The sequence below is a fragment of the Ahaetulla prasina genome, chromosome 5 (assembly GCF_028640845.1).
Source record: "Ahaetulla prasina isolate Xishuangbanna chromosome 5, ASM2864084v1, whole genome shotgun sequence".
NCBI lineage: Eukaryota > Metazoa > Chordata > Lepidosauria > Squamata > Colubridae > Ahaetulla > Ahaetulla prasina.
Genome location: NC_080543.1, coordinates 31,326,802 through 31,342,379, shown reverse-complemented (window position 1 = coordinate 31,342,379; position 15,578 = coordinate 31,326,802). Strand labels below are relative to the sequence as shown.

Here is a 15,578-nt window from a genome sequence, read left to right as displayed (position 1 = left end):
ATACAAATAGAATGAGACTATTGCCTTATACACTGTAAGCCACCCTGAGTCTTCGGAGAAGGGCGGGATATAAATGTAAAAAAAAAAGAAAGAAAGAAAGAGTGCAGAGAAGAGCAACAAAGATGATTAGGGGACTGGAGGCTAAAACATATGAAGAACGGTTGCAGGAACTGGGTATGTCTAGTTTAATGAAAAGAAAGACTAGGGGAGACATGATAGCAGTGTTCCAATATCTCAGGGGTTGCCACAAAGAAGAGGGAGTCAAACTATTCTCCAAAGCACCTGAGGGTAGAACAAGAAGCAATGGGTGGAAACTAATCAAGGAGAGAAGCAACTTAGAACTAAGGAGAAATTTCCTGACAGTTAGAACAATCAATAAGTGGAACAACTTGCCTGCAGAAGTTGTAAATGCAGCAACATTGGAAATTTTTTAGAAAACGTTGGATAGCCATTTGTCTGAAATGATGTAGAGTTTTCTGCCTGGGCAGGGGGTTGGACTAGAAGACCCCTTCCAACTCTGTTATTATGTTATGTTAATTTGTTCCCCTTCACTGGAGAATTTCAGAATTTCCATTGTTGTAAATCAGTAATGGTGCATTGAATGCTGAAGTATATCAGGGGTTGGATTTGATTACATTTTAGATCCTTTCCAATTCAATGATTCTATGTAAAAACAATCATGTTTTTATAGATGATGATTTTTGGGTGTTAGACATGCATGTGCCTAAGTTAATAAGAGTCAATGATCGGTGTCAATATTTAAACAGCTGCATTTTTTTAAAAAATCAAAAGAGCTTTATATGAAAGTGTATATTTCAGTTCTATTATTATTATTAACAGAACAGTATTATTAATACTGTAGAAAAGTAACTGTACAATGAAATCAAAGATTGCAGAATAATCTGATTTTTAAATGGTATTCAGTTTTTTTCCTTAAGATTAAAACTCTGTGAAGTCTGTTTTGTAAAGTGATCTAAATAAAATAGAGCTACATCACCATTATAAATAACTACAGATTCTTTAATTACATTATGATGTATATTATTTTAAAATGATGTATTGAAACAAACACAGAAATAAATATGTGAAAACTTGAAATTTACGTCTTTTTACTGTGAAACTGTATGGTAATTAATATCAGATATCTTTTCTGTCTCAGATTTTACTATAGACTTCCCATACAAATGCTCAATTTATTTGGTACATTCCCATCCTGTCCCTATCGGGCAGCAAAAGTCTGTTTTCTTTGTGCAAAACCAGGAAGGTTCATTGCTATCATGAGAGTTTGATGCTCAGATATCTTTAATAGTCTGGGAATGTCTTTCACTGTCTTATTTTATCTCTTACCAATATTATAAAAGAAGTATCGGAGCAGTAGAGAATTCTTCAACCTGATATTATTTGGATGTGTTGGACTTAATCTTTTTGGAACTCTCAGTCTTTGGGCCATTAGGTTTGGAAATAATGAATTGGAGAATATGGTGCATATGGGCAAAATTGCAGGCCTGTATATTCCAACTCATCTATGAATCTTATCATCCTAGCTGAAGCCAATCTTTAGACTAACTCTTTGTATCCACTTATTTGGCCACTGGGGAGCATTCTCAGTTCGTGGACTGTTCCAAGAAATATGTTGGCAGCCATCTGTTAATATTGTATTCAACTATAGATAAAGTTAGTTCAGAGTTGTCATTGAAAAGTAGAAATGAGAAGGCAGTGATAAGTAAAATTTTCCTTTCACGAGAAGAAATTAGTCATATCAGTTATAGAGATTAAGGCATAATGAATGTAACTCTAAGAGTTCTTAGAAGAAAGGGGTCAAAAGATTAAGTAAGTATACATTGAACAGATTTTATCTTCTTTTATACTATAATTGCCTCTGATCTTTAAGTAGCTGAAAAATTTATAATTTGATTCCTTATAGCTAAGAATCTATTGATAATATCCTTATTTAGTAAAACAAAGAGAATTTGATATAAGAAGCATTATTATTAGGACTACAATTTCTGAACCTTAGAAATACCACTAGATGGTAGCGAGAAGATACAGAAAACTTCACAATTTTAAATCTCTGTGATTTGGGGAGCTCAAATATTATGTTGCCTCTTGAAAGAATATATAGTTATGTGAGCTAGCTATAAAAATAATAAGGAAAATATGTTAATCAAATATACAAATGAAGAACTTCAAAATGGGAAGGGGCATAAAGCTGCTATTAAACCCAAGATTTGAAGAAAAAGTCTGCAAAAAGCCCTATTTATCTAATGTATTTAGTAAATAAATATAGTATACTATATATATGGTTTGGAATGTCTCTGAATATTAGTAGCTCAGGTTGGTAGTTATGTTGTTGGTTTGAGCTCCGAGATTGGAGATTTGGGTGCAAACGTTTTGACCCCATTCGAGGAGATATCTTCAGTGTGCTTTGGATTGTGCTTGTCTGGGGCAGCACTGGCCTTTAAGTACCGTCTGTATGATGTAAATTAGTACTGGTGTTGTTGTTCAGAAGTCTTCTGATGATGTCATGGTCTGGTTTTGGGTTGATTTGGTTGACCGACTGCATCATACACAGCCGACCAACACCAGCATTAATTTAAATCACACAGACAGTACTTCAAACCAAGAACTATGACTCAGGAACTATAGCCAGCCAGTCGCACAACCTGGAATCAGACCAAGACTCAGAAAGATATTTAAAGGCCAGTACCCACCCCCACCCCCAGACAAGCACCATCTATACCACACTGAAGATGTCTCCTTGAATGGGGACGAAACGTTTGCAACCAAATTGCCAGGCTCGGAGCTCAAACCCACAACATATATATGGTTTACTTCACCCTTTGTAATACATACACATACACACACTATATGTATACATACATAGCGAGAGGGCAAATATATTTATGAAACCATTTACATATGATTCATTGTTTGAACACGATACAAACAGAAAAATAGATAATGGTAAATCCTTGGCATTTATATTAAAATACATGTACACATTGGTAGCCAATTAAATATATAATAGATAAGTACAGACAGGGTATTAATTCCTAATCAAGATCTAGCTAACAGAAATGCAAACTGAATAATAGCTTGCTTGGCCTGATGTTGGCTTCCTGACCACCAGCTTCTTTGGTACATATCCAGGTTTTATGCTAAAATTTGTTGCATTTTTCAAGGACTGGGAAGCTACCATAATGATATTAGAAGGCTATATACAAATAAGGTGAGAATACAAAATCTCTTTTTTACTTTGAATTTGTTAATGGCTTTTGGCACATCTCTTGCTTATGAAGAAGGCATGGGAAACATTAAGATTTTCCTCCAGGCCTTTTGAATAAGCATTTTTTTCTGCTATGGCAAATTATTCCTGTAGCAAACTACAGGTAAGAAAGCAGAACACGTACTGTTGATTAACACCTCAAATCCTAAATGAGGGATTACTCAGAGAAACAGAACAATACATTTTCAATGATAGAGTGTTTTAACAGAAGATGTCCTGAATTGTTAAAAAAAAGGGTAAGATGGCTAACAAGAAAAGAAAATGTTGTATAGCAGGTTTTTACATAATAAGCAGTAAATTGAAAAAGGGTTCCGAAGGTATTCAGGAATAGAATGTTTCAGGACCATTTTTAAAAAATCAGATCATTTCAGATCATCTATCAAGAATCTGTATAGATCAGAGGTCTCCCACCTTAGCAACTTTAAGACTTGTGGACATCAACTCTTAGAGTTGAAGTCCACAAGTCTTAAAGTTGCCAAAGTTGGAGACCCTTGATTTAGATACTTTCTGTTATAATCTAGCTTTCTTGAAACCATATTTAATTATCTTTATCCAATCCAATTCTATATTTTCAGAGCTCTCAGCACAGTGGTTCCTCTACCTCACTAGCCTCTACCAAAGTCTGCAGTTCGATGGACGAAACCGATGGGCCTGGTGAAGGTAATATAAGTAGATAAAATGCCTCTGTGTTTGAAAAGTGATAATACAAAGGTCTCTGAGTTGTTGCCTCTAAAAGTTAAAAAAAGATTGTTGATATTAGGGCAGAATTGATGTTTGGAATTAAACTGTCTTTGGGATCTATGTGTTACTGAATAATCAGGTACTATCATAGCCATTTTCCATTTTTCCCAATTGTCAAAATATTCCTACTGTATATCATATACTAGGGATGCGGTGGCTCAGTGGCTAAGACGCTGAGCTTGTCGATTGAAAGATTCAGCTATTCGAATCCCTAGTGCCGCTTAATGGGATGAGCTACCATTACTTGTCCCAGCTTCTGCCAACCTAGCAATTCAAAAGCATGTAAAAAATGCAAGTAGAAAAATAGGGACCACCTTTGGTGGGAAGGTAACAGCGTTCCATGCACCTTTGGCATTTAGTCATGCTGGCCACATGACCATGGAAACGTCTTTGGACAGCGCTGGCTTTTCAGCTTTGAAATGGAGATGAGTCGGGAACGACTAGCACATATGTGCGAAGGGAACATTTACCTTTATATATCATATACTAAGTATGAGAGTCCATATCAGAGTTGGGTTTCAGCAGGCTCTGACCAGTTCTGGAGAACCGGTAGTGGAAATTTTGAGTAGTTCAGAGAACTGGTAGTAAAAATTCTGACTGTCCCCGTCCCCCATCTATTCTCTGCCTCCCAAGTCCCAGCTGATTGGGAGGAAATGGGGATTTTGCAGTAACCTTCCCTGGAGTGGGGAGGGAATGGAGATTTTACAGTATCCTTCCCCTGCCACGCCCACCAAGCCACGGCCCCCAAGCCATGCCAAGCCCAACAAGCCACATCCATAGAACCGGTAGTAAAAAAATTTGAAACCCACCACTGGTCCTTGACAAAAAAACTTTTGGTTAACTTTCTAGTTCACATTGTTTATAGAGGTTTTAATTGCTATGGTTTGAAAGCTAATTAGTTATTGCCTAAACCTTTTATATACAAGCCACAAATATGAGGGATTATATAATAGTTTCATGTGCACTGAATTGAACTATTGTGAATGTTAGTCTGCACTCTGGTTTGGATCTTTCATTCACTGCAGACATCAATAATCCTCATTCATAGGTGAGGCATGGTTCTTGTTCATCCACAAACCAATAGCCCAGTAAGAGAATTTTCTAGGGAGAGAAAAATTGACTCTTTTGAAAAGATAGAAGCAGAACTAAAAATGGGAACTGAGGGAGAAGCTGTGGGTTGAAACTGGGAAAAGAGGGTTCTTGTATTTTGCAGTGATTCAGATTAATGAATTTCTAGCAAAAAGAGATTTCCAATTAAATGAAAGGAGGTTTCAGTTTTTTAAAAATATGGCTATTTTTTTTAGAAATAATTAAATATATTCTGTCCAGGACATGCATTTAACCTTTCCTTTTTTTATGTGTGCTGCTAAGTAATTTTTATTTGCTAGTGAATTCTATATAATTTCAGGCTTCTTCCAGTGTTTAAGGTGAGCATGAGTATGTTATTGCTATTTATAATTTTCTTATGATGTGTAAGTTGAACTCCATGAAACATCTATTTTGAGATTCTGCCAGAGAAATTCTAATTTGTAGCATACAGGTCTTTACAGAAATCTATGTAGTTCGTTCTTTCTTTCTTTCTTTCTTTCTTTCTTTCTTTCTTTCTTTCTTTCTTTCTTTCTTTCTTTCTTTTTTGCTGAGTTTATCAATCTTTCAGAGCATGACATCAATCTTGAATTACTGCCAAGTAATTTTCCTGCACAACTTTTGTCTAGTATGATAAAGGTTTAATTATTCTTTAATTTGTTTCTCGTGCTTCTCCCTTTCCCTGGATATAGGAGTCTCTCCTGTAACATCCCTTGTACCTCCCTTAACTACATTCACAAAGTTTGTTAGGCATCTCATCTCAAAATAAGCATAAATAGTCATTTGAAATTCATCATGTTGATTGTAAAAAAAATGGGTGGGTTATTTCACTAATTTTTTCAGAATAAGAAGAAATTATCCACCAATTTCTCAAAGCTCTTTCTTGGTTATCCAATGGAAAGATTTACCTTGTTATGTCTTTTTTTGAAAGTGAGTTGAGATATGAGAACTCATAAATTGCCTGGTTGGTTTTATGCCATTAAGCTAGTGTTGTCTCAATGACCACACAGATTGACCTTCTTCAAAATAATTGGTCTCCAAACTGGCCTTTCAGATCTTCCATTGTTAGCTTTTGCAATCAAAGCCATTCAGTTTGCTGCTTAATTGTGTTGTAAATGTTGTACCTTGATGAACGTATCTTTTCTTTTATGTACACTGAGAGCATATGCACCAAGACAAATTCCTTGTGTGTCCAATCACACTTGGCCAATAAAAATTCTATTCTATTCTATTCTGTTGGAAGAATAATGTACTATAAAACTGATTGTAAGATAATCAGAATCTACTGAAATAGATGGCTATAACAAATTTAAATCATCAAACAAACTCAGGACATATATGCAAATATCTTGGCCATCTTGCAATTTTTAAAAAGTGCAGAGAATCACATTTTCCTTGTAGGTGAGTTTAATGTCAGGTATCATCAGTCTGTTGATGAATATTTCAATCCCAGGCTCACCAGCCCATTCTGACTCCCTGTGTCTGGAGTCCGTAAGAGTCAGGAGGCAGTGGAAAAAGCTAAAGCTCTGCCCTGAAAAAACCAAGTGGTTATGGTTTTTTGGACCACCCATATATTGATATGCTTCATCCTTAGTCCTGAATGGGGTTGCACTTGGTCTCACAGTTGATACTGAATAAACAAGTGACAACTTGCTGGGAAAGACTTTGTACAGAATCATCTAATGAATCAGTTGCACCCATATGTGCAGCCCTAAGAAACTTATCACCTTGTGTTTGGATCATTGCAATGGGTTCCATATGAAGCTACACTTGAAGACCACTCAGAAAGTGCAGATGGTCCAGAGCACAGCAACATACTGTAGACAATTTTGGGTATGCCTTGTTATGTCCATGCAGCACCTTTACTGTAGAAGCTGCACTCAGTACATTTCAATGTGCTGGTTATCTCCGAGCTTGGTTATTTGAGGAACCACCTGTGTTTCACAGTTGCTGACCATTTTATATGATTCAGAAGCATGGTCTGGATCCCATTGATAAGCAATGCATTCAATGAGACCCAAGAAACAGGCCTTCTCTGGTATAGCATCTGGTCTCTGGACTGCTATTCTTCCAAAAGTTTGCATTGTCCCCAATCTAATCTTATTTAAATGCGCCCACAGGATTTGGTTCTTTTCCCAACCTTAGATTATAATGGGTGTTGGACTCCTTTTGGGTCGACTGATTTGTGAGGTGGTAGTTGTTTCTTCCTAGATATTTTTTTTATTGCATGGATTGTTTTATTTTAAATTTTGCATATTGAATGCCGCCCAGAATCACAGTAATCAATAAAATAGCTCTATGGTTACTGAAAACAAATAGCACAATTTCTAGGCTTTTTGAGGTGGAAAATAGTGTGTAAGTGTAAGCCTTATTATAGGTATGCTAAACAGTGAAACATAGAGAAAGGCCAAATGCAGTCTTGTCTTGCTAACAAGTGTGCTGTGGCCCCTTTTGTTTTGCAGCCCTCAGATTTCCCCCAGAAGCTGAGTTGTGTCCCTTATATCTCAATTTATTAAAGAAAATTCTCTTTAATCAAATTGAGAAAGCTTAACAAAAACAAAACAAGAATTTATCTGGCCAGGATAGTTCACTTATTCCACTGATTGTAGAACAGAATTTTAAAGGATTGAAAGAAAATAGAGAGTTATTATGAGAGTTATTATTATTAGAAAAAGCTAATCATGTTTTATTTAAGACAAGGTATATGGCTTTAGCTTTTAAAAAATATTTGAACAGTAATAATTCTCTAATGGCTGCTAAAATACAGTAAATATAACCTCTTTTTTCCTCTCTTGATTTAACTGTGAAGGTTTTTTAAGCATCTGGCGTCCAGGTTGAACTTGTTAGTGACATTGACAACACTTGTTTAAAAACCAAAGATTTTATACAAAAGGAAGAAAATAGAAATTATCACTTGATTAAGTTTGTGTTGCTCTCAGTTTACAGGATGTAATAAGATAAGTGCTTGAGTGTTAGTCTTCTTTTGCAGATAATTAATTATGGTGTTTTGAACTAATCCTGCATTGAGATGAGATAGTTACATCTGTGAATTGATCATCAATGTGTAGGAGATAAACCATAGAAGCAATGGGTCCACCAGCATCCATAAGCTTCATATTTAATATTGTGAAACTGTCTGACAGTATCAGCAATATGATTCTTCTGTTTTGCAAAATACCGTTTCTGGATGATTTCAATTGTCTTAAGCAATAAAGGTATAGGTAAAATATGTATTATATGTCACATATGTGTTGCTTTTCCCACAAATAAATCTTACTAACAATTCTTTTCAGAAGTGTTGGATGAAGGCTTCCAGGTTCCAGCCTCAATAGCAGAGAGGTATAAAGTTGGTCGGACTATAGGAGATGGAAATTTTGCCATTGTAAAAGAGTGTATAGAAAGGTGAGCAAGTTCTTTCCCTTATTACTGTTAAAGCATTTCTTAACATTAGACTAGGACGCGGTGGCTCAATGGCTAAGACGCTGAGCTTGTCGATCTAAAGGTCAGCAATTCAGCGATTTGAATCCCTAATACCGCGTAACAGGGTGAGCGCCCATTACTTGTCCCAGCTTCTGCCAACCTAGCAGTTCAAAAGCATGTAAAAAATGCAAGTAGAAAAATAGGGACCACCTTTGGTGGGAAGGTAACAGCGTTCTGTGCACCTTTGGCATTTAGTCATGCCAGCCACATGACTAAGGAGATGTCTTCAGACAGCGCTGACTCTTCAGCTTTGAAATGGAGATGAGCAGTGCCCCCTAGAGTTGGGAATGACTAGCAGATATGTGCAAGGGGAATCTTTACCTTTACCTTTAATATTAGACTATTCCTAGATTATATCTCTATTTACAAAAGATATGTAATAAAATAGTGCCTCGACTACATATGAACAACAACAACAACAAAGACTCCAGCTAGGCCTATAAAGAAAAGGGTTTTTAGAATCAATCTATAAATGAAATGCTTTTATTTTCTACCATTCTTGATTAGTCTTTCTGTAGTTGGGTCTTATGGGACATATATGCTTTTAGAAAAACAATGCTGTTTAAAAACTTCATATATAAGCATGCACAGTAAGTATCTTGAAAATAATAAAAAAAAAAGTCCTTCCTTAAAATAACTTTTTCAATTTTGACTTCCAAATCTCTGCTGCCGCTGTTACCTGCAGTAGTTTGTGTATGATGCACTCATTATAATATATAAAATATGACTTGCTGAGGGTCAACTCAACATGAAATAGCTGTTTTTCCATCAACTGTTTAGTAAAGAAGGAATTTTGGGGAGAAATCCCACTTTCTCCCTTTAGGAGCATTTTGGTCATGTCAGAAAAATTTCCTGTGCAGCAGCTGTTGGCATACACAGGCCCTTCTGTAGGCAGGACCTATGTGTAGAAGCTAGCTGCTCTATGCAAAAGAACCCTGGCCTGATGGGATAAGCTGTGTTTATCACAAACAACCAAGGCAATCACAGGCAAATGAAACGTGTTCTTTTCCAGAATTATCTAAACCAGGGGTCTCCAACCTTGGCAACTTTAAGACTTGTGGACTTCAACTCCCAGAGTTCCTCTGCCGGCAAAGCCGGCTGAGGAACTCTGGGAGTTGAAGTTCACAAGTCTTAAAGTTGCCAAGGTTGGAGACCCCTGATCTAAACAGTATAGATTAGTGTATAATTAAATAAAGAAGTTATCTGTTCCAATTCAGGGATTGGGTAGAATTGATTTATTGCATTTCATTCTTCCTTTCTTTGAAGAAGTTCAAGGCAGCTTTCGTATTCTTCCGTTCTACTGACGCCTGTCAACGCCCTTCTACTGACGTCTGTGAGGAAGGATCTGTCCCCCAGAATAACTTAGGCTGAGTGAGGGATGAAGTTGTGTCCCCAGAGATTTAAGCCCAGTACTCTAAGCTTCATGTTGCAGTTTAACAAATGGTTTAACAAAGCAAAAAAATAAGAAAATATGTTGTTCCTGGACACTGAAGGGAATTGTGTAAGCTCAGGCTACCCTACCAAAGTTTTGTCATCTATTTAGGTCCATCTGAAGTGTATTATTTTAAGGTGAGGGAAAGTAAAGAAAGGAGGTTGAGTGGAACAATTCAAATACCACGCTGAATTTGTTATTGCTTAATGAAGCAAAGAATAAATTAGTATCTGCATATATTTTGGTATCACTAGAACTGATAATATAAAATTTGATTTTTTTAAAAAAAAGTTGAACATGGAAACCTAAGATAAAAATATGTGGCGGGGGGAGGAGGAGAAGGAGGATTATTCCACATGATAATCCATCAGTTTTTTGATGATAAAATGTCTTATTTCTGAGTAACTGTACTATGCCAAGAAGCCCTCTAGTGGGGAAATGATGCCTTGCTCAGGGAATTATGTTGCTTTTTAAAAAAACAAACAAACAACAATGGTGCAATATGATAAAACGTTTGTGGACTTATTTTTCCTAGCCTTTGCCTTAAATATTGAATTTAAACTTCATTTTAATCTTTAATGCTTCCATTTCTATTATCAGTTATATTATTTAAATCAATATCCTATATCTCTTCATGTTTCACAGCAGCTTGCCACAGTAACAGAATAGAAACGTTCTGAAAAGTTCCTTATTTTCTGCTGGAGATTTTCTAGTCATTTCTATTAAGGTATAGGTGTAGGCTGCTCTGCGAAATAATCTCAAATTGTGTGTTGAAATTGTAAAATGTTGTCACTATTGGGTAAATGAATTTAATCTGTTTTTTCTTTCTTATGAATGTTGTTAGGTCAACTGGTAGAGAATATGCCCTGAAAATCATTAAGAAAAGTAAATGCAGAGGAAAGGTAAGTATCGAGATCCTCAGTGGAGTATCATATGTTTCAGATGAATCGTATGAATTAGATCAAATCTGCAAGCCCTCCAATTTAATGGTTAATTTAAAAAAATGTTGTCCAACATTAGCTGAACAACAGATGGAACAAGGATCTGGCAGGGCACCGTGACATATTCACAAGGTTCTTTATAGAAAAAATAGCTTACATTGACTCAGAATTACGTATCAATTGGTATCTAATGTGATGACGTGAATAATCTCTTGAGATGTTATCTTGAAGTTATTTGGTCATGTGGAAACTGATGAAATGGATAGGAGTCCCTGTAATAGGAACTTGGCTACATGTGAACTTCTTTGAACACTTCATCAGCCGATGTAGTTAGATTATTATAATATGGGCTGCATAGGGCTGCCTTTGAAAATTAGCCAGAATCATTATAACATTTAGCAGCCAAGATATTAGCAGGTATGAATTATTCTTGTAATATAATATCCAAACTCTGATTTTTTTTATAAATTTCCAACTGCAGTTACATAGTCAAATTGAATTGGTGTTTGTTTTAATGTAGAAAGCCTTATATATTATGTCTTCAAGATGTATCAGGAATTGTTTCTTTCAAATGTAATCTCTCTGGCCTGTGTGTATATAAATGAAGAGAAGCTTTTGATACCTGATTTAGTAACAAATCAGGGAGATTTGGACCTGAAAAATGTGGTAGTGCCTTTCCTGTTTGGTACACACATCCCATTGTAGCTACAGGAGGCCAGTGGTGGGATTCAGCCAGTTCTGCCCGGATTGCGCAAACTGGTAGAAGCGACTGTGGGAGCTCCACCCACCCACCGGGACGTAATGCGTGACTACTGCACATGCGCAGAAGGCCGTGCACATGGGCAGAGGTGGTGCATGCGACCGAAGCGAGCGAGCACATGCGCGCTCACATTTGCGAACCGGTGGGGAAGGTAAATGAATCCCACCTCTGCAGGAGGCCCCTACCCTGCCAATATTTCTGAAGATAGTGAAGACTGGGCATTTTATTTAATTGTGCACTTATTGTATGTTTTTAATGGCTTCTGTTATTTATGCATTTATTTAAATAATAGATATAGTTTCTTGTATGTGGGAAAGATCTTGGGAGGTTGGGTGAAGAGAAGTTGCCAAGGGAATAATCAGGTAAGAGACAGCATAGCCTAAGGTTGAATAGTGGGTGGGGCAAGAGGCTCAGAAGAAGTTTCTTGGGCTATGAAGGAGAAGGGAAGAGAACTGTACTTTCAGGTTTGCAAGATTATATTATTGTAGCTTTACAATAAAATAGAATTAGCTTACCTGCCAAGCTTGGTCTACCTAATAAGCTGATACTTCCCATCTCACAACAGTGACTTTGGTTGGCATAGAAATATTAAAATCCAACAACAGAAGCAATGATTCATGTTGCCCAAGATACATGGGACCTTTTAGTGATGAAGCTGCATTGCCTACCTTTCTAACCCAAATGCCTGGAGGAAATAGCCAAGTCTTCAGAGTTTTATAAAAAGATAATTTGGCTTATGATGGATGGGCTGCCATATTATACTTATTGTTGAGTCTTGATTTGATGTGATTGGTGTGTTGTTGTTCTTCTTCTAAACCACTCACAGATTTTTTACCCGGACAGGATATAAGTATCAACAAACATCTGGACTCACGGTCTCTAAAATATTCTGAGGACTCACATCTCTGTTGTTGTTTTTTTAAAAAGCTACCATATTGTAAAACAAGCACTGGAGAAGCAATATAGATTTGATATATATACTATAGGTAGATAGATGGGGCAGGTACATGGGATGTGGGAAGCTGCCACAGAAAAGGCCCTTTTACATATTGTCATTATGTAAGAATCTGGAGGGGCCCTGAGATAGAGCTGATTCTCAAGCAGAATTATATGCAGAAAAATGGTTATTTGGCCAGTTTGGTTTCAGACCATTTAGATTTTTCATTAGGGGTTAAAAGCAACTTTTTAAATTGTTCTACAAAACTATGTGACTTGAGAAACCTGATATGAAAACAACAAGATGTTCAGTTTAGTAAGGATGGGAGGTCAAGACATAATACGTTGGCTTGGAGAAGTCCTGGGAAGAAAAATATTAATAGCTAAAATGTCTAAAGAAATGCAGCTGTTATTTTCTTTTTCTTTTGCTTGGGAAAACTTGATTTGTTATATATAATTTTTGAATTAAAAGGTTGGAAGTGTAACTCTTTACAGGCATACTAAAAGACAAATATTCAGAATATGTTAAATATAGGCAAGCTTAAATATAAATAAAATACTTGCAAGTTACATCTTCCACCTCTGCTTTACTTTTGATATTCATTTTCTCAGCCTCAGCATAGTCATTGACTTATGCATTAATTTATAAGAGTTTTAAAACTTCTTAATGAATACTGAGTTTCATCTATCCATTATGTGTCTGGATGCCCCATTAAAGGAGATCAGTTTAGTGTAGTGATTAAGGCAATGGATTAGAAAGTAGCAGTTCTACTAGTCCCGCCCTAGTTCTAGTCCTGGGTTCTAGTCCTGCCCTAGGCCAAAAAGCTAGTGAGGGGATTTGGGGTCAATCAGTATCTCTTTCAGACTTAGAAACAAAGTCTTGGCAAGCCACCACTGCCAAGAAAATCAGAAGTTGAATATATTGATTTTATTTAGCATATGGCAGCTACAGTCATGGCCTCTGTATTTCACTTGATAAATTATAACAACTTACCCCATTAAATAAGGCAAAGGTCCTGGAGAAACTATATGGTTTTGTTCCATTCTCTTTTCATATATTTTTTCTGTCCTTTTATGCAGGAACACATGATTCAGAATGAAGTTTCTATTTTAAGACGGGTCAAACATCCCAACATTGTTCTCCTGATTGAGGAAATGGATATGCCAACTGAGTTGTATCTTGTCATGGAGCTTGTAAAAGTAAGTACAGGTGAACATTTATCTGCTGCTGCTCAGTTTGTTAGCCTTTTACCAGAATTCTAATCTTAGCTTCAGTATAGAGAAATAGTATGTGTATGAATATGGAGCAAAGAAGATCTATTATTCCTCAATAGAAAGTTTATTAAAGATGGGGAAATGGATGAAGTAACTTCATCCATTACAAATAACTTGTAAACTTTTATCTAAATGTAGGGGTCCTTTGTAGATTATTGTAAGGTATGAGTGTTTGTTGAAAGAAGCTAAAATGTATACTTTATGTGTAAGAGCATTTTCTGCTCATCTTGTTTTATGAAAATGAAAGCTGGGTGTAATAGGAAGAAGTACAAACATACTTGAATGGGAAAGGGGATTTTTAAAAAATGTATGTGGTAAAATAAGAATAGATATGACCAAGAGTGAATGGGTGGTAAATTGTATTGATTTCAAAATGAGTGAACAGCAGTAACATCACTGCTTTGTAAGCACATTGGCTGTGCTTACAAAGATGAGGATAACTAGATGAGGATAATCCATTGGCTAGGTACAATTCAATGTCTTGATTGTCATCTTTAAAGCCCTTCATGGGGAAAATATGGTAAAAAAGATTTGAGAGAGGTTTTATAAGGAATGGATTTTTGAATGATACAACAGATTTAAGATGATGGAATAAATGACGTAACAAGATTTTTTTTTTATTTGCATTTATATCCTGCCCTTCTCCGAAGACTCAGGGCGGCTTACACTATGTAAGATAAAATATTAATTTAGAAAGGAGAAAATAAACTACTATAGTCAATTAAAAGATGAATTGATTAAAATATTTGGATATATACTAGATTGACAAAATGTAAGAATAGATAAATTAATGATATGTACATGTTGAAGTTGCACAAAAGATTTGTAATCAACCTATCGACACACTGTATTGGATTGGAGATGTTTTTATGTTTGTTTGTATTAAAAAATAAAAAAATTTTTTTTAAAAAAGCTCTTCATGACTTGGGGCCAGGTTAGCCAATGGATTATCCTCATCTAGTTGTCTACCTGTACAATTTGGTCAGGCAAGTTGGGCATGCTGCAGGTTCCATCAGCCAAGGAATGTTGGTAGGAACCAGGAAATATGTCTTCTCTGCCATAGCCCCTGGCCTCTGGAATTTTCTCCCTTCAGATATCAGGATGACCCCAACTCTGTTGGTTTTTCATAAAAACACAAATACTTGGTTATGTGCATGGACCTGGAGCTCCAAGTGTGTTAAAGACCCTGTTTCCCGATTACATTAATATCTGTAGTAACAGCTTTATTTGGTGCCATATATTTTGCACTGTTTTAATTGTTTTAATGTCTTATGATCCAGAATCACTTGTTGAAATGGCTGTAGAAATAAAATAAATAAGTAAACCAGTTTTGAGGACACCAATACAGGTTTGAAAACAGACTCTGCTTGTGAAAAGATTGCCATGTATACTAGAAAATTAACCAGGAAAATTATGTTCCTTACGATTGTACAGATGTGAACTTCCAAAGAAGGAATGGAATTCTACTTGGCCTGCTTTAAACTCACTCTCTCATCCAGATCCTGATGAGAAGAGTCACTCTCCAGTTGTGGTGGCAAATTTGCTAGTAATATAAATGTCCTGTGGAAATGGAGTTAGTCTTCTTCTTGATCGTCACATGTTTCATTAAACCTGAGAGTATTCCCTAGCACAGAGAGTAAG

The 15,578-nt window shown here is 36.1% G+C and overlaps 1 protein-coding gene across 2 annotated transcripts in view; it reads left to right on the top strand.

Annotated features, from left to right (window-relative positions):
• Nucleotides 1-15,578, top strand: part of DCLK1 (doublecortin like kinase 1) — a 187,690-nt gene that overhangs the window by 134,731 nt on the left and 37,381 nt on the right. For both annotated transcript variants that reach the window (XM_058184772.1, XM_058184773.1), the window contains exons 7-10: nucleotides 3,862-3,946; nucleotides 8,407-8,515; nucleotides 10,870-10,927; nucleotides 13,743-13,862. In XM_058184772.1, coding sequence (XP_058040755.1) covers nucleotides 3,862-3,946; nucleotides 8,407-8,515; nucleotides 10,870-10,927; nucleotides 13,743-13,862 — 372 coding nt within the window. The remainder of the gene's footprint in view (nucleotides 1-3,861; nucleotides 3,947-8,406; nucleotides 8,516-10,869; nucleotides 10,928-13,742; nucleotides 13,863-15,578) is intronic.